Below are 26,161 nucleotides of genomic sequence, written 5' to 3' on the forward strand. Positions count from 1 at the left end.
GCACCGACCCCTCTCGCTCTCCAAGCTTCAGCGAAAGCCTGCATTCGCCCCATAGGACGCACACAGATTTCCCCTTCATTTTTGGAGGGGAAGAAGTGCATCCTATAGGGCGAAAAATACGGTACTTAACCCGAGGTACCACTGTATTACTATTATTATGAATTTATTTGTTGTTGTTTAGTCGTTTAGTCATGTCCTACTCTTTGTGACCCCGTGGACCAGAAGCACACTGGGCACTCCTGTCTTCCACTGCCTCCTGCAGTTTGGTCAGACTCATGTCCAGGCCGAATGATGGGTGTGGAGACGCTCCTTCAGGTATACAGGGCCGAGGCCGTTGAGGGCTTTCAAGGTCAGCACCAACACTTGGAATTGTGCTTGGAAACATGCTGGGAGCCAATGTAGGTCTTTCAGGACCGGTGTCTACAAATAAGTCTACAAATGGCAGCAACTGAGCTTTAATTTACACATTACAAAGCATTGTGTGGGTGATGTTTCAAGTCCCTGCCCTCTTCTAAAAGACAGGTCCTTCTAACGGGTTCCAGGATTTCATTGGAATGTTATTGTTCTGTTGAAAACTTCAGCAAAGAAAGCTTTTTTTCTTTAAGTCATCTTTATTAAGCACACCAGAAATCTCGATTCAACGTACAAAATTTTGCTAGGAAACAGAGAAAACCACAGACTACTGTGGACTCTTCCTTGACAAAATATACCCCGCTTGTCACACAAAAAGACTGCTCACTGTCTAGTCGCAAGAATGCCCTTTTCTATGGGCATTTTCCTGGTTTCAGCAATGCCCTTTTCTATGGGCATTTTCCTGGTTTCAGCAATTCCCCCTGGTGCAGAGTCTCTGGTGACTAGCAGCCTGCAATCGCCCGCTAAACGTTCTCCCGCAGGCCACGCATTTGTAGGATTTGTCTCCTGTGTGGGTTTTCTGATGCCTAGTAAGGTCTGAGCTGGCGCTAAAGCTCCTCCCACAATCGGGGCAAATGTAGGGCTTCTCCCCTGTGTGGATTCTCTGATGTCTTACAAGGTCCGACCGCCAACCAAAGCTCTTCCCGCATGCCAGACACTTGTAGGGCTTCTCTCCTGTGTGGACCCTTTCGTGGGATATGAGGTGCGAGCTCTGATTGAAGCGTTTCCCGCAGTCTGCGCAGGCGAACGGCTTCTCCCCGGTGTGCGTCCTTTCATGCTTGATGAGATCCGAGCCGTACAGAAAGCTTTTCCCGCACTCCGGGCACTTGTACGGCTTCTCTCCTGCGCGGGTTCTCCCTCTGCTTTCGAGGAATTCCCCCGCGTGGCTCTGGATCTGCACAGCGTTGATTTGAGCTTCCCACAAAGAGCTCTCAATGGGTTCCGGTTGCCTTTGCTTTTCTGCACAATTCTTCTCTGGCTTTTCTTTGGGGTCAACACCTGCAACGTATTTTTTAAAGGGTGAAATGAGTAACAGACTGCACAGCAGTAGACAAACTAAAACTCAGCCTAGTGATGATGAGGATGAGGATGATAATAATAATAATAATAATAATAATAATAATAATAATAATAATAATAATAATAATAATTTAAAGGTCAGCACCAACACTTTGTGTGTTTTTCATTGTATTTTTTTATTAAAATAATTCAACATTAATACAGTGGTACCTCAGGTTAAGTACTTAATTCGTTCCGGAGGTCCACTCTTAACCTGAAACTGTTCTTAACCTGAAGCACCACTTTAGCTAATGGGGCCTCCCGCTGCCACTGCACTGCTGCCGTGCGATTTCTGTTCTCATCCTGAGGCAAAGTTCTTAACCCAAGGTACTATTTCTGAGTTAGCGGAGTCTGTAACCTGAAGCGTCTGTAACCTGAAGTGTATGTAACCCGAGGTACCACTGTACATACATATTACGAATATACAAACAAACAGACATTTCATACAGTCCTTAAAACTATTCATACATACCCACACTCAATTCCACACATTTTCCCACCACCATCCCTCACCCCACCCTTGTGTTAAGACTTCCAATCTACTCAATTGCAATTTCTTTCCACTTCTATTACTTTCTTTCACACACTTTTAAACCAACTTTCTGCTTCTTTTTCCATTACACATTGTTATCCATCTTATCTAGTATTTCAGTATTTATAACGGAACTTATTTATTCTAATAGGAGTTCTGATTTTTCAATATGATTTTGCAAATATCCTTTAAACACCAAATTATTGGAGTATTACAATATATCCAAAACAATGGGGGAAATCGGATGGATCCCAAAAGAGAAGATAGACAAGGACTGGAAGGTGTTTAAAGGAGCACCAACACTTTGAATTGTGCTTGGAAATGTACTGGGAACCAATGTAGGTCTTTCAGGACCGGTGTTATGTGGTCTCGGTGGCCACTCCCAGTCACCAGTCTGGCTGTTGCATTCTGGATCAATTGCGGTTTCCGGGTGACCTTCAAAGGTAGCCCCACGAAGAGCGCATTGCAGTAGTCCAAGCGAGAGATAACCAGAGCATGCACCACTCTGGAGAGACAGTTCACGGGCAGGTAGGGTCTCAGCCTGCGTATCAGATGGAGAGCTGCCCTGGACACAGAATTGACCTGCGCCTCCATGGACAGCTGTGAGTCCAAAATGACTCCCAGGCTGCGCACCTGGTCCTTCTGGGGCATTTACAGTCTGTAGAACCATAGCTCAGAGGAATAAGGTCCCAGATTCAATACTCAGAATCTCCAGTTAGGGCTGGGAAAGTCCCCTACTGGAATCTCACCCCCAGCTGCTGCCAGTCAGTGTATACAGTACTAAGCTTGGTGGTCCAATGATTTGACTCAGTATAAGGAAGCTTCCTATGTTCCTGTGTAAGACAGAAGTGTTTGGTTTGTCTGCCTGTTTTGGACAAGCTAAATTTGCCATGAAACGCCAGGTCCATATGGTTACAAAACTATAACAATATTATAGAGGTGCTGTTAAGACTCTGTGCTACTGTTTAAAGCAGAGCGGGGCACCTCCAACCGCACAGGTGGCCCATATAGGTATCGAACCCCCAAACTTGGGGTTATCAGCACCATGTGATAACAATTCGAACCGTTGGTGCTGACCTTTAAAGCACTAAACGGCCTCGGCCCAGTATACCTGAAGGAGCGTCTCCACCCTCATCGTTCAACCCACACTGAGGTCCAGCTCCAAGGGCCTTCTGGCAGTTCCCTCCCTGCAAGAAGTGAGGTTGCAGGGAACCAGGCAGAGGGCCTTCTCGGTGGTGGCGCCCATCCTGTGGAAAACCCTCCCATCAGATGTCAAGGAGATTAGACAACGTCTGTAGGGAAGTTTTTAATGTATGATGTTTAATTATGTTTCCGTATATGGTGGAAGCCACCCAGATAGGCTGGGGCAAGGCAGTCAGATGGGTTGGGTACAAATAAAATTATTAATAATAATAGTGCCTGACCTTGTTGCACGCTGCCCTCGGTACACTCCTGCGTGGCTTCCCCGAAGAGGCGTCCTTTTTGCTCAAGGCACGGCGGGACCTCCTCCTTCTCGGGGAAGTCCACCATGACTTCCTTGTAGGCCTCCAGTTTCTGAAAGAGCAGAGAGGGTCTCTTTTGCTTATTTAGTTCATAAAATCCATATGCCGCTTAGAAAAGATAAAGCAGCAAAATCAAGAAAAAATTACAACCCTGCTTTAAAACATACTTAAAACACCGAAAAGGCCCTTTGCCTGGGTCGAGGCCATTTAGGGCTTTAAAGGTCAGCACCAACACTTTGAATTGTGCTTGGAAATATATTGGGAGCCAATGTAGATCTTTTAGGAGCAGTGTTATATGGTCCCAGCGGCCGCTCCCAGTCACCAGTCTGGCAGCCGCATTCTGGATTAGTTGTCGTTTCTGGGTCACCTTCAAAGGTAGCCCCACGTAGAGCGCATTGCAGTAGTCCAAGCGGGAGATAACCAGAGCATACATTCTTTCCCATGGGTGTTGGGGTAAACAGCAAGACAGGCTGTGCAATCTTCGCGGTGCTTATTTGCAGAAAAATTTGCTTTAAACTACGGAACTCAATCTCACAGGAGACATTAATAGTCACCAACTTGGATGGCTTTAAAAAGGATTAGACAGATTCATGGAGGAGAAAGCTATCAGTGGCCACTAGCCGCAATGGCTATGCTCTGCAATCCCTCCTGCAAAGCAAATTCAAGTAAGTTTTGAGGGGGTTTTAAAAGAAGAAATACTGTCATTTTACACTAAGCGATGTTTTCTGGCAGAATATTACAAACTTCTTTTCTGGAACAGTTTTGCTGATTACTGTTCACAATTGTCAAACGATTAGATACAACATACCGAAGAAAGAAGAAACAGATGTAAAGGTGAATTAGATAACCAAGAGCCGTGTGGTGAATGTGGTGGAAGTCTTTTATAATATTTTAACTAGGATTTATATATTGTAATGTTTGAAGTATGAATTTGGAATTATTATGAAAAGTATTTTTTCTCTTCATTCTTTTTTTCTTTTCTTTCTTTCTTTCTTTCATTTTTCGTCTTTCTTCTTTTCTAGTCTGCATTCCGGAAAATTATGTATGTTTTTATGTATGGTTATGTATTGTTTCCATTTCCTTTTTTTCTTTTCCTTTTTTTTGTAACATCTAATAAAAATTTAAAAAGAGAGAAAGAAAGAAGAAACAGGACATTAAGCTTATCCTCTGGCTCCTCACCTGTCGCTCCAGCCTCTCAGCGTTGAGATGCCTCCTCAAGAAATCCTCCGCCAGTCCTGCTGCTTGGGAGCTGGTCTCTGGTTCCTCTCCGCGGACCCAGCCCTGCATCTCCTGGGGGAGGATGCTCAGAAACTGCTCCAGGACCACCAGCTCCAGGACCTGCTCCTTGGACCGTCTCTCTGGCTCCAGCCACAGACGGCACAGCTGCCGGAGTCGCCCGCATGCCTCCTGCGGCCCCGCGGCCTCCTCATAGAGGAAGCGCCTGAACCGCTGGCGCTTGGCCTCTGTCCTGGCAAAATCCCCCTCGTCCCGTTGGTCACTGGCCGCCATTTGAACGCAGGCCGGATGGGCTTTTCCGCCGGGCCTTGGCAAGAGCCACCTCCCTCTCTCCTCCAGAAGCCACGGGCTGCCCCCAGCAGTGCCCACCAACGCCTTGCCGTTGTCCACCTGCAGGGTGGATTCCCCCAGCTCTGGCTCCATCTGTCCACAGCGAGGGAACTGCACAGCCTTCAGAAAGTCCTGCCACTGGGCATCCCAGCAAACCGGCTCCCGCTTCATCTGCTGAGGAGCAGCCCACCAAAGGAACTCCTTCAGACTCTTGGCCTCAACGGTGTGAGGGATTCCTCCTGCTCCTTCTCGTTGGCCAGGGCCTGCCGAGTCCAGCTTCTCCATTTTGATTCCTGGGACCTTGAAACTTGGGCAGACGAGCCGCGTTCTCCGTTCCTCCATGGCCATTTCTCCTGCTCAAGTCGGAAAGCAATAAAGTAGGTTACAGATCAGTAAGAAGTTTCCTGATGAATTGTTTGGGAGTCATTTTGGACTCCCAGCTGTCCATGGAGGAGCAGGTTAATTCTGTGTCCAGGGTGGCTGTCTACCAGCTCCATCTGGTATGCAGGCTGAGACCCTACCTGCCCATGGACTGTCTTGCCAGAATGGTGCATATGCTCTAGTTATCTCCCGTTTGGACAACTTGCAATGCGCTCTCCGTGGGGCTACCTTTGAAGGTGACCCGGAAACTGCAACTAATCCAGAATGCGGCAGCTAGACTGGTGACTGGGAGTGGCTGCCGGGACTATATAACACCAGTCCTGAGAGATCTGCATTGGCTTCCAGTACGTTTCCGAGCACAATTCAAACCATTGGTGCTGACTTTTAAAGCCCTAAAGAGCCTTGGTCCTGTATACCTGAAGGAGTGTCTCCACCCCCATCGTTCAGCCCGGACATTGAGATCCAGTGCCGAGGGCCTTCTGGTGGTTCTCTCATTGCGAGAAGTGAGGTTACAGGGAACTAGGGAGAGGGCCTTCTCGGTAGTGGCGCCTGCCCTGTGGAACGCCCTCCCACCGGATGTGAAGGAAATAAGCAGCTATCTTATCTTTTAAAGACATCTGAAGGCAGCCCTGTTTAGGGAAGTTTTTAATATTTAATGCTGTATTGTTTTTAACACTTGATTGGAAGCCCCCAGAGTGGCTGGGGAAACTCAACCAGATGGGCAGGGTATAAATAATAAATTATTATAATAAATTATTATCATTTGCCTCCTACGCAGTAGAGGTTACTGACATTTTTAGATCTGTGGCCACTCTGGGACTTTTTATTTTTTATTTTTGCCTTTAATGATAGTACAGTAACTCAAATTTATTCAAAATCGCCTGGTTTTAATTTGCGCTAATTTTTCAAGTATTGTCAGGTATTGAAATCTCTCTCAGATCACTCTGGGATTTTTGAGCAAGTGCCATTTTGAGTATCCCAGGTCATCTGCCCACAGCCCCTGTCGAGACTCAGAAAAAGAAATGTGCATCCTCACATTTCATTTTTCCAAATGATCTAGAGAAAGGTTGGCTCTGGTAGAATGAATCTGAGCCCGGCTACTATTTTTAAATGGTTTCCCCTCCCTATTTTGCATTGCATCGCATGAATTAATTCCCTTCCACCACGCCACTATGAATGATCCTAGCTTTCAGCTTATGGCTTAAATCACCCACCTGTCTGTCTTCTGCAGGAGTCTAATGCCAGGAGGAGGGCGGGGCTTAGACCCAGGAAGTTGTCCTCATTGTTTACTTCCCCCATCCAAATTTCCTGGGCCGCTCTAAGAAACGGAGCTCGGTGGATTTAACCCTTTGAAGGAGCAAAGACCGGACCCAGCAGCTAACAGAACAATTTGCAGTAGGACCAGCAGCCTCCGAAGCAGCGAGCTATTTTTGCAATGGTTTTTATTGCTGCAGGAGAGCAGCAAGGGGCATAGATCAGTGGCAGAGCGTCTGCTTTGCATGTATCCCCGGCATCTCTAGGTAGGGCTGCAAAACTACGGAGCTGCTGCCAGTCCGTGCTGGCAATATAGAGGTAGATGGCTGGTTAATGGTTAAATCAACAGCCGCGGCTCAATTCCTAGCGAGGCAAGAAAAAATGTGAGGGGAGGAGTGGGGCGGGACTGAGGACAGCCTTCCATGCATTTCCTTGCCCGGCTTTGCAGCTAAAATGCTGCTTGGCTGAGATTTATTTTTTGCATTGCCAGGAGGTTGGTGCATGGGGTGCAATGAATGAGGTGCGTGTTCAGAAAGTGCTGCCTAGTGGGTAGAGCATGTGCTCTCTGGCATGCAGAAAATTCCCATGTTGAATCGCCAGGGCTGGGAGAGAGACTCCCTGCCTGAAACTCTGGACAGCTGCTGCCAGTCAGAGTTGACAGTAATAAGCCAGTAGCCCGACTCGGTAAAAGGCAGCTTCCGAAGTTCCTGAGAGTAGCAGGCACCCCCTCTTTCTGAATTGTATCAGCAAGGAGTCCCCGTCCCCCCTGCATAGAATTCATAGAATTGTAGTTGGAAAGGCCCCGAGGGTCATCTAGTCCAACCCAACTCGAACCCATGACCCTGAGATCAATAGTCATGCCTTGGAATGTGGGTGACCCCTTTCCAAGTTCACGGTGAGCTCCGGCCCCTCTTTTTCTAGAAAAATAGCTCTGGGTGGAAGGCCAGGGTCAGGCCCACCGTCCTCATCTGTCCTCTGCCCCACCGCACACTAGTGAGGGAAAGAGCTGCGTTCGAATCCTCCCTGCAAGCGGAAATGGCTCTAGCAGGAGCCGGGGAACCCTCAGCCTCCTGCCTTCAGTTCCCAGCTGCGTTAGAGCAGTGGCTTCAGATGGGCTTGACCCCTGAGAGCGAGGAAGAAGGCCAAGCGGGCGCCATGGGGCAGTTTCTGAGGTGGACCATGGAACAGATGAAGCAGGGACCGACCGAGGGGGTGTTGTCTCAGCACTGGGAAGCCCAGTGGCAGGCGTTCCTGAAGGCCTCGCGGTTCCCAGGGTCGGACCGGGGAGACCCACAGACTGTGCTGTGGGGTGGTGGCAAAATCTTCCTTCCCCATCAGTCGATTGGCCGGCAGGTTATGGCAGAGCAGGGGGCTGGCTCCCCAGCTGCCCTCGGTGCGGAGGCCCAGCGCCAGAGCTTCCGCCGGTTCCGCTACCAGGAGGCCGAGGGCCCCCATGAGGTCTGCAGCCGCCTCTGGTACCTGTGCCACCGGTGGCTGAAGCCCGAGAGGCACACCAAGGAGCAGATCCTGGAGCTGGTGATCCTGGAGCAGTTCCTGGCCGTCCTGCCCCCGGAGATGCGGAGCTGGGTCCAGGAAGGAGGCCCGGAGACCTGTGCCCAGGCGGTGGCCCTGGCGGAGGAGCTCCTTCTGGGGCGAAGAGAGGCGGAGGAAGAACAGGTGAGAGAGGTTGTGCTCACCTGGGCCCTGTGGACCAGGTGACCTGAACAGCTTGGGATAGCTCTGCTGGTAGAGCACCAGACTGTTGATATCAGGGTTGTGGGTTCGAGTTCCACCTGGGCAACTGATTCCTGCATTGCAGGGGGTTGGACTAGATGACCCTCGGGGTCCCTTCCAACTCTACAATCCTATGAAAAGCTATGCATATAGGGTGGAATTCAACTTAGCACTAAGTGGGATGTGCATGTACGGAACAAAGTCTGTTCACACAGCAGAACTCCCCCCCCCCATTCTCCTACAAGTTTAGGGGGTTCCCTCAACCCTCCAGAGCAGATTTGGGGGGTGAAATATACTCGGAGCCAAGTGTGGATTTCATGCTCTTTATTCAGCTCATAGCAGTGAGGAGGAATGGAAGTTCCTCCGAAATGTCTGCTTTATAGGCATTATTTACACAATGGGCCCCACGTGATTGGCTAATTCCAGGATTCTCCTGTGGGCCAATCAGGTTGCGGATTCACTTCCACCTGGAGTTGGATTGGGTGGCTTCTGCGGACCAATCAGACTGCTGCATTCTGGATCCTATTGTTCTAGGACCAATCAGACTGCTGCATTCTGGAGCCTATTGTTCTAGGACCAATCAGACTGCTACATTCTGAATCCTATTTTTCTAGGACCAATCAGACTGCTGCATTCTGGATCCTATTGTTCTAGGACCAATCAGATTGCTACATTCTGAATCCTATTTTTCTAGGACCAATCAGACTGCTGCATCCTGGATCCTATTGTTCTAGGACCAATCAGACTGCTGCATTCTGGAGCCTATTGTTCTAGGACCAATCAGACTGCTACATTCTGAATCCTATTTTTCTAGGACCAATCAGACTGCTGCATTCTGGATCCTATTGTTCTAGGACCAATCAGATTGCTACATTCTGAATCCTATTTTTCTAGGACCAATCAGACTGCTGCATCCTGGATCCTATTGTTCTAGGACCAATCAGACTGCTGCAGTTTGGATCCTATTCAACTCAGTACACAACACCGGGCTTGTGGGGGGCAGGGGCAGCCCTGTTGTGTGAGTGGACCTTGTTCTATATGCACAACTTACTTGAATCTCTGCCCAGATATTTATCGTTGTATTATTTATTTTTTTGTATCTAATATGTACTTCTACAAATCAATTGCTTAACGCAGGCTTCGTCAACCTTGGCCCTCCAGATGTTTTTGGCCTACAACTCCCATGATCCCTAGCTAGCAGGACCAGTGGTCAGGGATAATGGGAATTGTAGTCTCAAAACATCTTGAGGTTTAATGGTTTAATTGTTTGAATTGTCTTTTTCTTAGCTGCCTTGGGTGGTGTTATGTACTGAGTTGAATAGGATCCAAATTGCAGCAGTCTGATAGGTCCTAGAACGATAGGATTCAGAATGCAGCAGTCTGATTGGTCCTCGAACAATAGGATTCAGAATGCAGCAGTCTGATTGGTCCGCAGGAACCACCCAATCCAACTCCAGGTGGATGTGATTGGCCTACAGGAGAATCCCGGAATTAGCCAATCACGTGGGGCCCATTGTGTAAATAATGTATATAAAGCAGACAGTTTGGGGAAACTTCCATTCCTCACTACTATGAGCTGAATAAAGAGCATGAAATCCACGCTCAACTCCGAGTATGTTTCAGGTTGCAAAATAAGTTTTTTAAATTCAGTGAAGAAGCGCAGACTGTGTTCTCTTAGCTGGCAGAGACCTTTGCAAAACAAACTGAAAACTGTGACTACTATTTCAGGTGTCGGGCCTGTCCCAAGTCCTGAAATTTCCTGATGATGAAGAGGAACAGGCGTCATCTGAGTCTGGACAGGGGCTCCTCCGTGGGGAGATCAAACAGGAGAGCGGAGATTATGCCATTTCTCTGGGTCAGCATTTGTAGTGTGGTATTTCAAATATTTATTTCCTTTACCTGAAGGATATTTACCTTTCTCTTCAGCAAAAAAGGGTCCCCAGAGTGGCTAACAGAGATCTGTAATGGGAGAATCCGAAAGACAGTGCACAAAAGGAAGAGGGATTGGGAGGGAGGAGGAGATTGAGATTCCTAGTTGAGATTCCTGCATTGCAGGGGGTTGGACTAAATGATCCACCGGGTCCCTTCCAACTCTTAAGATTCTACAAATCTATGAAAAAAACGACAGGCAGCGGTTGCCAGAGTGTCCTACAAAGATCATTAACATTGCAGCCCCTGCCCTCAGGCTTACAGTCTGAAAGACATGGCACAAAAGGAAGAGGGTTTAGGAGGGAAGAGGACAACACACAACTTAGTTACAAAGCTGTTTTTAAGACCAGCTGGAACAGGCCATAAAGTGCTGGTGTCTCAGATTCCTTTCTCTTCTCTTCTCTTCTCTTCTCTTCTCTTCTCTTCTCTTCTCTTCTCTTCTTTTTTTAGTTTTTTATTTATATTTTTCAAATTTATACATTTCATTAGTTTTACAATCAATTTAACATTTCAAAATTGGACTTCCTTCCCCCTCTTTCTGCGGTTCCTTGTTTTTTCTTTATTTTTTTAAATTCTGCATATCCAAATTCATTTAACTTGTTCCTTTAATTATCTACTGTAAATATCTACTCTTATAAAACTGCAGGTTATTACAATAATCCTGCTAATGGTTTTATCTGTTTACAATTTATCTGTAAATATTCAATGAACCATTTCCATTCTTTTATAAAAAGTCTTTTTAGCTTGATTTTTTCATTCTTCCACTTAGTTTCGCCATTTTTGCATATTCCATAAGTTTTAATAATAATAAACAATTTTATTTATACCCCACTCTCCCCAGCCAAGGGCGGCTAACAACCAATATAAAAACAAATTGATTGAAATACAACTTTAAAAACTTTAAAACATTAAAATGCAGCCTCATTTCAATGGAAACTCAAATAAAAAACGTTTTTTGGGGGATGAAAACGTCAAGTCTTCACCAAGGCCAACTATCCAGACTGGTCCTACATGAGCCAGAAAAAAGCCAGGGAAGTCCCCAAATAGGAGTTCCATCACAGGAGGAAAAAAGAAAGAGGGAGAGAGAATCAAGTTGATTCCAACCCAAAGGCCAGGTGGAACAACTCTGTCTTACAGGCCCTGTGGAAAGAAATCCGATCTCGCAGGGCCCTGGTCTCATGAGACAGAGCGTTCCACCAGGCCGGAGCCAGTGTTGAGAAGGCCCTGGCTCTGATTGAGGCTAATCTGACTTCCTTAGGGCCCGAGACCTCTAGGGTGTTGCTATATATGGACCTTAAGGTCCTCCGTGGGGCAGACCAGGAGAGGCGGTCCCGTAGGTACGAGGGTCCTAGCATCCATTCTCCCTTTACTGGGACTTCTGCTGTAGGTGGTTGGAATGGCTGTTGCCAGGAGAGACCAGGGGTTCTTTAGCTGTGACTCCTGCTTCATAGGGGGTTGGACTAGATGACCATTGGGTCCCTTCTGGCTCTACAATTCTGTGGCTCTGAACATATGCGCGTGCACACCTGTACATACTCATTTTATTCTTATTCCAACAGATGATGCTTGGGGGACTGAGGATTGGGAATCGCATGAGGTGTGGTCGGGAGGAATTAAGAGCGGAGAGGAGGAAGCTGACACTGAGAACCGAGAAGACATCCTCGAGGGGGTGAATCGAATGGAGATGTGGGACCAGAGACCCGTAGGCAGCCAGCTAAGCCAGTTTGGAGCGTTCTACGAGCTCTCGGCCCATCCGAAACCGCGGCTGGAGAAGAAGCAGAGCACCTGCGGTGTTTGCGGAAAAGGCTTCAGCCGCAAGTCAAACCTTCTCCGACATCAGAGAATCCACACGGGAGAGGAGCCCTACAAGTGCCCGGATTGCGGGAAGAGGTTCCGCTGGAGCACCAGCCTCATTGCGCACCAGAAGATCCACACGGGGGGAAAGCCCCACGAGCGCGGAAAGAGCTTTGACCACAGCCAGAACTTTGCATGGCACCAGAGGCTCCACCGTGGGAAGAAGCCACACAAGTGTGTCGAATGTGGGAAAAGTTTCAGGCGGAGCTCGAATCTGGCTATTCATCAGACAATCCATGCAGGGGAAGAACCTTTCAAGTGTGTGGACTGTGGGAAAAGCTTCAGCTACAAGTCAAGTCTCAGCCGGCACCAGAGGGTCCATGCAAGGGACAAAAGATTCAAGTGTCCGCTCTGCTGGGCAAGCTTTGCTTTCGAATCCAGCCTCACTAGACATCAGAACATCCACTGCGGGAAAAGTTTCAGCGACGGGCAGGACCTTCTTGCACATCAGATCATTCCCGCCGGCACATAAGCAGCCAGACTCCGTTCTAAGAGGCTGGAGTAAAATAAAATATTTTTGCCTTAAGGGTGGCGGAAATGTTTTGGGGTTGTTTTTTTTAAATATTGATTTTCACATTTATCACATAAAAAAAGAAAGAAAAAGGAAGAAAAACATTACAACACACAAAAACAACATAGAAAAGACACACAAAAAAGAATTTTTTACTTCCAAATCCTAATTTCATTTCATTGATAACTGACTTCCTCGAATCCCCTCTAACTGAATTTCATTATATCTCCTGTTTAGCAGTTCTCCAAATTGATATTTCTAATAATATTATCTTCTTACATTTACTAACTTCTTCTCCTTTATTAAAATTTTAATCCTTAATGTTTATTAACAACATATTCTTATTCTACCCCTAAGCCTAATTCTTACTTCCAAGAAATTTCCCTTAATCTTACGTTAGAATATTGAACCAAATATTCTTTAAAATTCTTCCAGTCCTCTTGTGTCTCCTCTTCTTTCTGATCACAGATTCTTCCAGTCGGGTCGGCCAGCTCCAAAAAGCCCATCATCTTCATATGCCAATCTTCTATTGTTGGTATCTCTTGCGATTTCCAATTTTTGGCTAATAAAAGTCTTGCCGCTGTAGTGGCAAACAAAAACAGTCTGACATCTTTTTTGGGCAATTCCAATCCTTGGATGGTGGAAATGGTTTTGATACGCTAAGTCACATATTCTCCCTTTGTGACCCAGATGCAAAAAGAAAGCAGAACACAAGTGCGCACACAAATTTGTATTGTGAAGTGCGGGATCCTATCCCGCTTTGTTTTCTCCCAAGCAAGCAGCATTGCCTTGCCCTATTAGGGCCACTCTGCTCTCTTTGTTTAGGAAAGACAACAAATATTGAGCAGACAAACAAACAAACAAACAAACAAACAAACAAACAAACGGTGCAAGGAATCTTCCATTCTACACCTAGAAAAGCTGTAAATTAAAACAACTTGCAAACATTTATACAGTGGTACTTCAGGTTACATACGCTTCAGGTTACATACGCTTCAGGTTACAAACTCCGCTAACCCAAAAATAATACCTTGGGTTAAGAACTTTGCTTCAGGATGAGAACAGAAATCACGCAGCAGCGGCGCGGCAGCAGCAGCAGGCCCCATTAGCTAAAGTGGTACCTCAGATTAAGAACAGTTTCGGGTTAAGAACGGACCCCCAGAACGAATTAAGTACTTAACCTGAGGTACCACTGTATATCAAACTGCCTGTTTCACTAATTTAGGTAAAGGGCACAGAACTGTGTGGGGTTGTGGGTGTGTGTGCGACAGGACTGGGGTCCACAACCAGATAATCTGTTTTGACACTACAAGGCCTCCCATTTGCTGCTGGAACATCAGCTCCATGTGCCCTAGGAATGTCACTGCCCCCATTTTCCATTTGGGTTCCATCCCACTTCTGACACCAATGTGATGTGTTCCCGGCAGTGAGGAGCTCCAGGGGCAATGCCAGCCTGAGTCTAGTTCCCTTTGGGAAGAGGAATTGCTAGAGAATTAGGGTGTGCTGCAATATTTTGTTGAGTTGAGTGATTGTCCCTTCCTAGCCCGCAGAACTGAACCTATACACACCAGGAGCAGCTTTTCGGAGCACGGAGATACACTTGACTCCCAAGTTTCTACGGTTCAGATGGCCTTTAAGTAGTGGAAATGTTGATAGCCATATCTCAGTGGAGCACTTCTACACGGAAGCACAATTTAATGAATTGGCGTTGCTTCCCTTGAAATCCCAGTTAGGCTTAGGGAGGAAAGCTTCCATTCCTAAGTGTTGTGTTTGGGGTAGGGACTGGGGCAGCAACGCCAAGGCTGTGCGTTGGATCCAAAGGTTTGTAGCTTGCTGGTAAATGATCTGCTTTGCATGGTTGAGTCCTCAGTATTTCCAGGTAGGGCTGGATACATCCCTTGCCTGAAAACCAGGGTAGCCACTGTCAATTGCTGTAGACAAAGCTGGACTAGACAAGCTTTTGTTGTTGTTGTCGTTTAGTCGTGTCCGACTCTTCGTGACCCCATGGACCAGAGCACGCCAGGCACTCCTGCCTTCCGCAGTTTGGTAAAACTCATGCTGGTAGCTTCAAGAACACTGTCCAACCATCTCGTCCTCTGCCGTCCCAACATCAGGTCCTTTCCCAACATCAGGGTCTTTTCCAGGGAGTCTTCTCTTCTCATGAGGTGGCCAAAGTACTGGAGCCTCAGCTTCAGGATCTGTCCTTCCAGTGAGCACTCAGGGCTGATTTCCTTCAGAATAGAGAGGTTTGATCTTCTTGCAGTTCATGGGACTCTCAAGAGTCTCCTCCAGCACCAGAATTCAAAAGCATCAATTCTTCGGAGATCTGCCTTCTTGATGGTCCAGCTCTCACTTCCATACATCACTACTGGGGAAACCATGGCTTTAACTATACGGACCTTTGTTGGCAAGGTGATGTCTCTGCTTTTTAAGATGTTGTCTAGGTTTGTCACTGCTTTTCTCCCAAGAAGCAGGCGTCTTTTAATTTCGTGACTGCTGTCACCATCTGCAGTGATCATGGAGCCCAAGAAAGTAAAATCTCTTACTGCCTCCATTTCTTCCCCTTCTATTTGCCCGGAGGTGATGGGACCAGTGGCCATGATCTTCGTTTTTTTGATGTTGAGCTTCAGACCATATTTTGCGCTCTCCTCTTTCACCCTCAATAAAGGGTTCTTTAATTCCTCCTCACTTTCTGCCATCAAGGTTGTGTCATCTGCATATCTGAGGTTGTTAATATTTCTTCCAGCAATCTTAATTGCGGCTAGGGGTTCATCCAGCCCAGCCTTTCGCATGATGAATTCTGCATATAAATTAAATAAGCAGGGAGACAATATACAGCCTTGTTGTACTCCTTTCCCAATTTTGAACCAATCAGCATAGTACGGCATTTCATTAAAGATACATCCACGAATACATTTTAAAAGGATAGCTTCATGGAGAAAGAGGTACACAGGAATGGCAACAGGCACGTTACGTTAAGATGATGCATTAAAAAGGCACACATTATATTACATTCAATGATACGTGAAAAGACACAGTAAGATGGCATATTCCCAACAATGCGTTCTTTAAGGCACAGTTTATTATTGTTGTGGGACTTTGGGGTAGGATGATATCATTAGGATCATTTTTCCTTTATTCCCCTCTCTGACCCTGATTCTCTTATGACACCCCCCAACTTTGAATTGATATTTTATTTGGGGGGGGGAATCAAATATAAAGCAGCAAAGTGATATGAAAAGAAAAAAAAGAACAAAACACACAACCTTGTAATGAAGGGGACAATGACATTATATGAATATATTCAAAAAGACATAACCCATACATTCTTTTATAAATTCGATATTATTATCCTAATACTAATGTAAATATGAATAGTCTATTACATTTTGTATAAATTCGTTCCAAATATTGTCGCATTCATCCAAGCAGTCTGCGGCTGTGAACAGTCTGCTGCAAGTGTAATCATATTATCAATCCACTGATTTGTTATTTCTTATTAAAGATTAAAGGAGATCATGTCTTTACTCTTCCAGTTCATCAACATCAGCCTCTTGACTACCATTAGAGTGCGTAAAATCCATATTTGTTAACTTCCATATAGTAGATATACAGTTCAGAAGAATATTATCTGCTGAATTTTAAAGTGTTTTTTCAACTGGACAGTCATAGTCATACAATCCAGCGCCGCAAGATCGTTTGTTGAGGGTGCTGGGAACTGTAGCTCTGCGAGGAGCAAACTACAATTCCCGGGATTCCTGGGCAGGCGGAGCTGCGTGGGAATGTGCTTCATGGAAGAAGATTGGAAGAAATTTAAAGACTATCTACAGAAATATTGTAAAATTAATGAAGGATAGAATGATGCTGGATAGTAATTAAGGGGTTTCCAGCTGTAATGCTTTAAGAGAATATGAAAAAAGGGTTATAAATGGGTTAAAATCTAATGGTAAGGATTTGCCGAACCAATAATTTGAAGTGGAATACAAAAAAGGGAGGTATGAGGAGGTCCGGGAAATAAGTTAAAGGAAAATAAGTAATAGAAAATATGTGTGTTTTTAACTGTTTTTATTTTGTATTTTTCTTTTTTCTTTTTCATTTTTACTGTATTATTTTTAAAAACCTTAATAAAAAAATTTTTTAAAAGGGAATGTGCTTCAAACGCGTGGTGTGTACGAGAGGAAAACACCCGTGCAAAAGAATATTCACGCGTTTCTGAGTGGCAAGGGAATCTTTCGCAATCAACAAGAGAGAGGCACTTGTAAGGATCAACTGAGAGCGGAGGAGCCTCGATCTCCTGGGCACGAGCCTTTCATTCAAAAGCAAATAAATAAATAAATGCAAAAGAGACCAGGATGTGAACCTAGCATAGCACAGCCCCCTTCCTGGTCTGGCTCCACCCTTGCCCGGAAACTGCCTTTTCAAAATACATGCATGGTCCCCCCCAACACCCCCAAAATCCTCCAGCAATATAAAGATTTAGGGTACCCCATCTGCACTGAGGAAGGATCTGGAGCGATCTGGTGAGTTGAAGGAGAGCTGGCTGGGAGGGCGCCACTGATCCGAGGGGAATCGTCGCGTTGTCAAAAACAGGTTAAGAATGAGGCGTAATTATTATAATAACACTGAAAAAGCAAGGAGGGTGGAACATTAGAAGCCGCCTTAGACGGAGTCTGTCTTGCTCAGTGCTGCCGACACTGGCTGGCAGCCGCTCTCCTGGATTTCAGACTTGGGACCTGGAGATGCTGGGGATCGAACTTGAGACCTCCCGCTGAGGATCCTGACCCCATCGCTTAATAATTTCCCCCCACCCTGCCTGTTGTAGCAATTGTAATGTGCTGGGCTAGATGTCGTATGATTTTTAATCCAGTTTTTAATCACTCTTATTTCTTAGACATTGCATTTTATTGCACTGCCGTTTGGATTCCACGGGATCTCAGTTCTAGCCCTGCAGAAGAAATAAAAAAGCAATAAAAAATAAAATTGGGGTGGGGAGAAGAGTATTTAATGCAATGCAAAGAATAAGCTGCAGAGCACTGGGTTGAGGCTTGTCTCCAGACCGCAGAAAAAGCGCTCGTGCACCAGAGTCCAAAAACTATGGAGCCCATTCAGTTCAATGGAGGTGCTCTGAGCATGGCAAAGATTGCATGCTACCCAATAGGATTTACTTCTGAGTAAGTGTGGGTCCGTCCACTTTTTTATACCGCATTTAAGCAGCACAGGAGGGATTTTGGCTGCACCTTCGGCTCTACATCATAGCTCAGCACAAAGAATCCTGGGAATTGTAGTTTTTAAAGGGTGCTGCTGACAGTTGTTTGGTGACCCCTATCCCCCCCCCAGAACTACAATTCCCAGAGTTTCCTAGGAAGAGGAATTGGTTATTAAACCACTCTGGGAATTGTAATTCTGCAAAGGGAATAGGGGGTCTCTTCATAACCCTCAACACCCTTAGCAAACTACAGCTCCCAGGGTTCTTTGGGCCGAAGCCAGGGCTGTTTAAAGTTCTGTGATACTGCTTTAAATGTAAACTTGCAGATTAAATGTAAACACCCACCCCAGCCCCAAAATTCCCACCATGGGTCATGGAGACAATGCCCTTGCAGCGGGAGGGAGTTGGACTAGACTTCCTTTGACATGCCTATATAATTCCAAATTTTATTTATGCATTACATTAATTTTATTTCTTAAATGTATATTCTGCCATTATTATTATTATTATTATTATTATTATTATTATTATTAATTGAATTTATATGCCAGGACAGTTCACAGAATAAAATCAATATATAAAACAAAATACATAATAAAAATAAAAAAAACACATTAGCCCCCCTGCTCCCAAAGGAGCATATATGGGGGAGGGACGTATTGCTTCAAATTTGCATGTATTACATAATTTACATATTTTCTGCATATATTCAGCATAGGTAAAAGGACCCCTGAATTAGGTCCAGTCGTGGCTGACTCTGGGGTTGCAGTTCTCATCTCACTTTACTGGCCGAGGGAGCCAGCGTACAGCTTCCGGGTCATGTGGCCAGCATGACTAAGCTGCTTCTGGTGAACCAGAGCAGCGCACGGAAACGCCGTTTACCTTCCTGCCGGAATGGTACCTATTTATCTACTTGCACTTTGACGTGCTTTCGAACTGCTAGGTGGGCAGGAGCAGAGACTGAGCAACAGGAGCTCACCCCGTCGCGGGGATTCGAACCGCCGACCTTCTGATTGGCAAGCCCTAGGCTCTGTGGTTTAACCCACAGCGCCACCTGCCTCCCTCGTATTTAGCATATGTGGCCGTTATTTCTAGGAACAGTGCAGGGGTGGGGAACCTCAGGCCAGGAGGGTAAATGTGGCTCTCCAAGCTTCTCTTTCCAGCCCTTTAATGTCTCCCCAGCTCTCACCCCTCATTGCCCTGCCTCATACCCTCCCTGAGTGGTTTTGCCTGACCGGACTGTGCCCTTGAACTCAGGCCTCTCGCCTGTTTGGATGGAGAGGGGTGTGTGTAGATACTAGCTGACCATACGAGGGCAAAATCTACATTTGCCGCTCCAACCCCTGATGCCTCTGGGCCTGCTCAGCACTCGCATGCGGCCCTTGGAAAGTTGCCCAGAAAGGAATGCGGCCCCCGACTTGAAATAGGGACTCCTGTGGGATCATTCACTCTCCCATCCTCTTCTTTCCCCCTCCAGGGAGGAAACTCGACGTGACTATTTAGAATCTGTGCTCGCCCTCCTTCCTTCTAGAATTTCCTTCCCTGCGGTGCCCTCTTTGTGAGATCAGCCCGGGATGAAAATGGAGGAGCAAGACCCGGCGGGCGAGGGGGCGAGGAGGAACGACCCCTGGGCGCTCCAGCCCGAGACTGTCGGGGAATTCCTTCCGAGAACACCGGGAGACGAGATTAAGCAGGAACCGGACGAGGGGTCCCTGCAGCAGTGGGAGGCCCAGTGGCAAGAGTTCCTGAAGACGGTGGAATCCCCTCCGTCAGGACGGGCATCCCCAAATTTGCCGGAAGAGGCCTGGGACGACACCAAGGCCTTCCTGGCCTCCTTCGAGCAAGTGGCCAGAGCCTGCCGCTGGCCCAAGGAAGAGTGGGCAGCCCGGCTCCTGCCGGCCCTCAGCGGAGAGGCCGAGCATGCCTTTGGCAACTTGGAGGCTGCAGACAGAGAGGATTATGGGAAAGTGAAGGCGGCCATCTTGCGAGGGGATGCCATGCGGCAGGAGGAGCAGCGCCAGCGCTTCCGCCGCTTCCGCTACCAGGAGGCCGAGGGTCCCGGAGGGGCTCACAGCAGCCTCCGGGAGCTCTGCCGGCAGTGGCTGAGAGTCGAGAGCCGCACCAAGGAGGAGATCTTGGAGCTGCTGATCCTGGAGCAGTTCCTGGCCGTCCTGCCGCCGGAGATGCAGAGCTGGGTCAGGCCGCGCGGGCCGGAGACCTGCTCCCAGGCGGTGGCCCTGGCGGACGACTTCCTGCTGAGGCTGCGGGGGGCCAAGAAGCCGTCCAAGCAGGTGAAGCATGTTTGCTGTCGGGCTTGCTTTGCAGCGGCGTAACCGCGGGCCCATTCAGCAAAGTTAAGCAGGGTCCGGTACGGTTTCGAATTGGATGGGGGACCGCATGTTGAGATGGGGGTTGGACAAGATGGCTCCTGAGGTCCCTTCCAACTCTGTGCTGGAGCAGGGGTTGAGAAGGGAAGCTGCTGGCCATGGTATATTGTTGTTGTTGTTGTTGTTGTTGTTGTTGTTGTTGTTATGTTTTGCTGTTTGATGAGAGTTTGCCTAAGAACACCATGAATGCTAACCTCCAGTTCCGTGATGAAGGAAAGGCAGGCTATTGGTGTATGTAGGGGCAGCCATTATTATTAGTAGTAGTATTAGTATTATTGAGGTACAGTGGTGCCTTGCAAGACGAAAAGAATCCGTTCTGTGATTCTCCTCGTCTAGCAGTTTTTTCGTCTTGCGAAGCAAGCCCATTGAAGGATTAGCGGATTAGCGCTATTAGTGGCTTTTAGCGGCTTATCTGCTGATCGGATCAGCTGATAAGCGGCTTAGCGGCTTAGAAAAGGGGGGGAGGGGAAAAAACCAGCAGGAACTCGCAAGACATTGTCGTCTTGCGAAGCAAGCCCATAGGAAATTCGTTTTGCGAAGCACCTCCAAAACGGAAAACTCTTTCGTCTAGCGAGTTTTCCGTCTTGCGAGGCATTCGTCTTGCGGGGCACCACTGTATTGAGGTCCTGAGCTATGTTAGTGACTGATTTGTTTTTGGGAGGTGCACATATATGTGTACATGCAATTAAAAAAGAAAGAAAGAAATTCAGCCCTCCTTTTCTTCTCCCCATAAGTTATAAAGGAGCAGCCATGTACTGGGTGTGAAAGAGGATTAGGATGATCCTTTTATTTCTCCTCTGAATGGGTTTTCCTCTGCTGTTACAGGCGGCATTTGAGGAGACGGATACAAGCCGGGCCTTGTCTGATATCGAGCAGAAGCAACTGTGCGTGGCGGCAAAGCAGGAAGATGACAACAGGGAGGCAAGCCTGTTGGGTAAGGAGGGGGATGGTTTCTGGAACCTTCTGGAATGTTCTGGAACATTCTTAACCTCAGACCCCTAAGACTCTTCCCAGACCACATGCCCCTCTACCTGAGGTCACACCTATCATCATCATCATCATTATTTATTGAATTTATATACCGCCGTATACCCAAAGGTCTCAGGGTGGTTCACAAAGAAGCCACTAGCCTGGCTCCACATCTGCCTTGAATATTTTTGCCTACAATTCCCACAGTTCCCTGAGAACTGGGTTGTTGTTTTGAATACTTAAATGTATTTTATTCCATCATACATATGATACACACACACAAAGGTAAAAAATACAGAAATATCAGAAAGAGGCCCATGTGTCCCTTTTCTTAATCTGCCAACAAAATTCGAAGGTGTGAGAAGACGTTTGTGAGCAGAAACATTAAGAGGTCCATTATTTCCCATATTGGTAGTGCCAAAGAATCCTGGAGGTTAGTTGTTATTGGTGGAAATGATATTGTACACACAATATTAAAATGTTCCGTATCTTCTTGGCCTCGGAAACCAATATATTGTGGGTTATATTTTCTGCCATCTCCTGGTCCCATACATTTTTACACCCCAGAGATATCTGCAGGCCTTCCAGAATCTTCCGTTTTTGTCCTCTGCCAGCAGCCACGTTGCCAGTTCTTTAGGTTGCTGTCTTTATATGGAAGCTGCAAGGTCATTTGTCCAGTATTTCTTTAAGGTAATAGATACCTCCTGATACGCATTGGACCAGAATTTTTTTTACCAGTGAGCACTCGCAAAATAAGTGGGGGGAAATATTCTTCATGCTCAACACCCCCACCAGCAAAGATATGTCATTCTTGAAGGAATTCATTGTCCAACCACTCTGGGAATTGTAGCTCTGTGGGGGGAATAGGGGGTCTCCTGGCAACTCTCAGCAGCCTCAACAAACTACATTTCCCACAATTCTTTGGTATAGTACTGCTTTAAATGTATAATACGGAGTGGGGCCTCTGAGTCAGCCCTAACCAAACCTCAGAGGAGCAGAGCAACATTTATTTGTTTTATGGCATTGCATTTATAGCCCACTTTTTTTTGTCCACGGAGCCCAAGATGGCATAATTTAATCCCCACCAGCTGAGAGGCAGTGACTGGCTCAAGGTCTCCCAGTTATTTTTCGCCCTATAGGACGCACCGTCCCATAAGACGCACCTAGTTTTTTGGGGGGGAAATAAAGGGGAAAAAATTATTTTCCCCCCAGGCGCGGGGCTGGGGCAGCCCGAGCTTCCGCCGACCCCAGCCCCCAAACAGGCAGCTCTCTGCAAGCCGTGGGAGCCCAGCGGTGGCTCCCGCTGCTTGGGGAGAGATCCGCGAAGCCTGGACGCGCTGAGATCAGCGCGCGCAGGCTTCGGGATGCCGGCAACTCTCCCCAAGCAGCGGGAACGTTCCCGCTGCTTGGGGAGAGATCCGCGAAGCCTGGACGCACTGATCTCAGCGCGCGCAGGCTTCGGGATGCCGGCAACTCTCCCCAAGCAGCGGGAACGTTCCCGCTGCTTGAGGAGAGATCCGTGAAGCCTGGACGCGCTGAGATCAGCGCGCGCAGGCTTCGGGATGCCGGCAACTCTCCCCAAGCAGCGGGAACGTTCCCGCTGCTTGGGGAGAGATCCGCGAAGCCTGGACGCGCTGAGATCAGCACGCAAAGGCTTCGGGATGCCGGCAACTCTCCCCAAGCAGCGGGAACGTTCCCGCTGCTTGAGGAGAGGTCCGTGAAGCCTGGAGAGCGAGAGGGGTCGGTGCGCACCTACCGCTCTCGCTCTCCAGGCTTCAGCGAAAGCCTGCATTCGCCCCATAGGACGCACACACATTTCCCCTTCATTTGTGGAGGGGGAAAAGTGCGTCTTATAGGGCGAAAAATACGGTAGCTTCATGACCCAAGGAGGGATTTGAACTCTGGTCTCCCAGGTCCTAGTCCAGAATTTTCACCACGACACCATGCTGGCTTATGTGGTAGGTCAACATTTTCTCAACATCTTTGAGGTCCCCACGTTCCTCCCCCTGCTTTAGAAGACCGGTTTGAGAGATTTAGTTTTCTCTGTTGGGTCCTTTATTGAGTTCCTCCTCTTAATTTCAACAGGCGATGAGTGGAAAAGCAAGAGCGAAGGGGAGCTGTGTGGGGATTTCTCAGGAAGAGCCAAGTACGAAGAGCTGAAAGAGAATTTCTGGAGCCAAGAGAGACCTGCGTCCATCCCTCGCCAGGGTGGAGACTTCCACGAAACCCTGGTCCAAAAGGAAAACCAAACAGAAAAAAGAGGGAGCGTTTTTCCCAGTGATCACTGGGGAATCCACACAGAGGAGAAGCAAAATAAGACCGCAATGTTTGGGAGGGACTTTATTGAGAGCAGACAGCTTACCAAATGCGCAACACTCCAGAAGGAGGAAAACACTTATATATATCTGGATGGTGGAGAGAGTTTCAGTCACGGTTCAGATCTTAGATCACATCAAGATGCCCCCAGAGGTGACGAACAGTATAAATGCTCGGACACAAACAAGAGCTTCTGTGATCAGTCCGACCTTCCTAAACATCCGAGAATCCCCAAAGGGGAGAAGCAGTACAAATGCTTGGAGTGCGGGAAGTGCTTTGGTCGGAGCGCGCACCTCACTTCGCACCAGATAATCCACACCGGGGAGAAACCGTACCGGTGCCTGGAGTGTGGGAAGAGCTTCGTACAGAGCGCCCACCTCACTTCGCACCAGATAATCCACACCGGGGAGAAACCGTACCAGTGCCTGGAGTGCGGGAAGAGCTTCAACAAAAGCACAAACTTCCTCAGGCACCAGAAGCTCCACAAAGGGGAGAAACCGCACCGGTGCACGGACTGCAGCAAGAGTTTCTCGGACAAGCCCAGCCTCATCCAACACCAGCGAGTCCACACCGGTGAGAAGCCCTACAAATGCTTGGAGTGCGGGAAGAGTTTCAGCCACAGGGGGAGCCTTAGCGCACACCAGAGAATGCACACAGGGGAGAGGCCATATATGTGCTCCGACTGTGGCAAAAGCTTCCGTGACCAGTCGAGCCTCATTAGGCACAAGAGGATCCACACCGGGGAGAAACCGTATACGTGCTCCGAGTGCGGGAAGAGCTTCAGCCAGAGCACCAACCTCACTTTACATCAGAGAATCCACGCGGAAGGGAAGATGCCCTCCGAACCTGCCCACATGCTTAACGCGGGAATGGCCGTCTTAGTATTTTCCACGAATCCTGCCAACGGCCTGGTGGCATCGTAGAAGTCGACATGGTTATTGCAGCATGTTGTTATGCCACGGACTAGAATTCCCTTAATCACATGTACGTTTTAGGACAACAGATGGATCCGTTCCTTTCGGAGTCACACCCATCCTTGGTTTCTGAAGCTAGGAAGGTAGTTAGAAGCAACAGAGTCTTAACAGTAGTTGTTTTTAATTACAGATAGGTAGCCGTGTTGGTCTGCCATAGTCAAAATAAAAAAAATTCCTTCCAGTAGCACCTTAAAGACCAACTAAGTTAGTTCTTGGTATGAGCTTTCGTGTGCATACACACTTCTTCAGATACCGAAGAAGTGTGCATGCACACGAAAGCTCATACCAAGAACTAACTTAGTTGGTCTTTAAGGTGCTACTGGAAGGAATTTTGTTGTTTTTAATGTTTTCTCTGGAACTTTTCCCATTGTTTTGTTGTTGTGTTTTGGTGGGATGGCATGAAGCACTTCATGGTAATTAATTTTTATGTAAACAGAATAAAATAAGGATAAAACTGTGTAACTATTTGGAGTGAAATGGGTTCCGGACAAAGCACGTTTCTGAAATTCACATGAAAGTACCCATGTGGGGAAAATGAGTGAGATCTGCAACAAAGTGTTGCATCATGGAGCGCCTCCTGTTCAGGGTGCCAGCCTGCCAGCCATGCCCTTCTGCAAGATACTCCGTTCTAACCCTCTCCAACAGTCAACATTCTGTGGTCCTTGAGCATTCCCAGTTTTCACTGAGATGTTTTGGGTCATCTCCTCCCCGGCCCCCTCAGTTAAGAGATTGTTCTCCTCTAAAGATACTTTGCACTTCTGCAGAATTTAGGATTCCCTGAGCTTGCTTGTGCCTCCCTGTTGTGTGGTGAACCTTTGGCCCTCCAGATGTTGCTGTTTGGCTGCGGAACAGACTCCCTCATGATGTGGTGGACTGTCCTTCCGTGGAGGTTTCTAAGCCGAGGTTGGATGGCCATCTGTCATGAATGATCTAGTTGAGATTCCTGCATTGCAGGGGCTGGACTAGATCACCCTGGGGTCCCTTTCCTTCCAACACTGCAATACTAGGAGCAGAGCGGGTGACAAATGTTCATAAGTGGCCTTAGTCCAGTCCTATTTCTCATTCAAGCCTAGGACTTCCGCCTCTAGAGTGACAATGGAAGCTGGTCCGTGAAAGCCAATGGGGCATTGCCTCACCAACCTCAGTCTGCCCACAACTAGCCCACAAAAACCTGTCATCCTGTTCAGAAGGTGGCCCTGGCTGTCACCTTCCTTTTCCTCACTGAGTGTTGCCCCTTAATGAACTCAACAGGGAAGCAGAAGATGGAGAGAAAACTAGAATTAGGTGCCATTGCCTCTGGTGCCACCTACCGCAATACGCTTTATGCGGGGCTACCTTTGAAGGTGACCCGGAAACTACAATTAATCCAGAATGCGGCAGCTAGACTGGCGACTGGGAGGGGCCGCCGGGACCACATAACACCAGTTCTGAGAGATCTGCATTGGCTCCCAGTACATTTCCGAGCGCAATTCAAAGTGTTGGTGCTGACCTGTAAAGCCCTAAACAGCCTCAGCCCAGTATACCTGAAGGAGCGTCTTCACCCTCATTGTTCTGCCCGGACACCGAGGTCCAGCTC

At 47.5% G+C, this 26,161-nt stretch overlaps 3 protein-coding genes across 11 annotated transcripts; 2 read left to right on the forward strand and 1 right to left on the reverse strand.

The window, feature by feature from the left end:
* Nucleotides 1–591: 591 nt before the first annotated feature.
* Nucleotides 592–10,486, reverse strand: LOC310701564 (zinc finger protein 24-like; the record flags this gene model as incomplete). Of its 4 annotated transcripts, none has more annotated exons than XM_083492668.1 (4): nt 592–1,410; nt 3,427–3,556; nt 4,684–5,423; nt 10,354–10,486. In XM_083492668.1, 3 exons carry the CDS (start codon nt 5,416–5,418, stop codon nt 821–823), a joined length of 1,455 nt encoding a protein of 484 aa, XP_083348794.1. In that variant the 3' UTR covers nt 592–820. The 4 variants fall into 4 exon arrangements, with proteins under 4 accessions (XP_083348794.1, XP_083348792.1, XP_083348793.1 ...); XM_083492666.1 differs by lacking the exon at nt 10,354–10,486 and adding an exon at nt 6,666–6,750; XM_083492667.1 differs by lacking the exon at nt 10,354–10,486 and adding an exon at nt 5,868–5,922.
* On the forward strand, nt 7,741–13,334 carry LOC310701568 (uncharacterized protein; the record flags this gene model as incomplete). 2 transcript variants are annotated; one of them, XM_083492680.1, is made up of 3 exons in its annotated part: nt 7,741–8,383; nt 10,190–10,294; nt 11,928–13,334. In XM_083492680.1, 3 exons carry the CDS (start codon nt 7,741–7,743, stop codon nt 12,692–12,694), a joined length of 1,515 nt encoding a protein of 504 aa, XP_083348806.1. In that variant the 3' UTR covers nt 12,695–13,334. The 2 variants fall into 2 exon arrangements, with proteins under 2 accessions (XP_083348806.1, XP_083348805.1); XM_083492679.1 differs by having other exon boundaries at nt 7,741–8,382; nt 10,168–10,294.
* Nucleotides 13,335–17,112: 3,778 nt separating this feature from the next.
* Nucleotides 17,113–25,047, forward strand: LOC310701342 (uncharacterized protein). Of its 5 annotated transcripts, none has more exons than XR_014523016.1 (5): nt 17,113–17,253; nt 19,417–20,230; nt 21,152–21,260; nt 23,381–24,695; nt 24,912–25,047. XR_014523016.1 is itself a non-coding variant. In XM_083492094.1 (4 exons), exons 2-4 carry the CDS (start codon nt 19,514–19,516, stop codon nt 24,532–24,534), a joined length of 1,980 nt encoding a protein of 659 aa, XP_083348220.1. In that variant the 5' UTR covers nt 17,113–17,253; nt 19,417–19,513; the 3' UTR covers nt 24,535–24,704. The 5 variants fall into 5 exon arrangements, 3 of the variants coding, with proteins under 3 accessions (XP_083348220.1, XP_083348222.1, XP_083348221.1); XR_014523017.1 differs by having other exon boundaries at nt 17,120–17,253; nt 19,471–20,230; XM_083492094.1 differs by lacking the exon at nt 24,912–25,047 and having other exon boundaries at nt 23,381–24,704.
* Nucleotides 25,048–26,161: the final 1,114 nt, after the last annotated feature.

The sequence above is a fragment of the Podarcis liolepis genome (genome assembly GCF_965112155.1).
Source record: "Podarcis liolepis genome assembly, chromosome: 2".
In the NCBI taxonomy this organism is placed as follows: Eukaryota; Metazoa; Chordata; class Lepidosauria; order Squamata; family Lacertidae; genus Podarcis; species Podarcis liolepis.

Coding starts and splice junctions, on each gene's coding strand:
- LOC310701342 (XM_083492094.1), top strand. CDS start 19,514: ATGAAAATGGAGGAGCAAGACCCGGCGGGCGAGGGGGCGAGGAGGAAC. Junction 20,231..21,151: donor CCAAGAAGCCGTCCAAGCAG/GTGAAGCATGTT, acceptor CTGCTGTTACAG/GCGGCATTTGAGGAGACGGA. Junction 21,261..23,380: donor CAGGGAGGCAAGCCTGTTGG/GTAAGGAGGGGG, acceptor TAATTTCAACAG/GCGATGAGTGGAAAAGCAAG.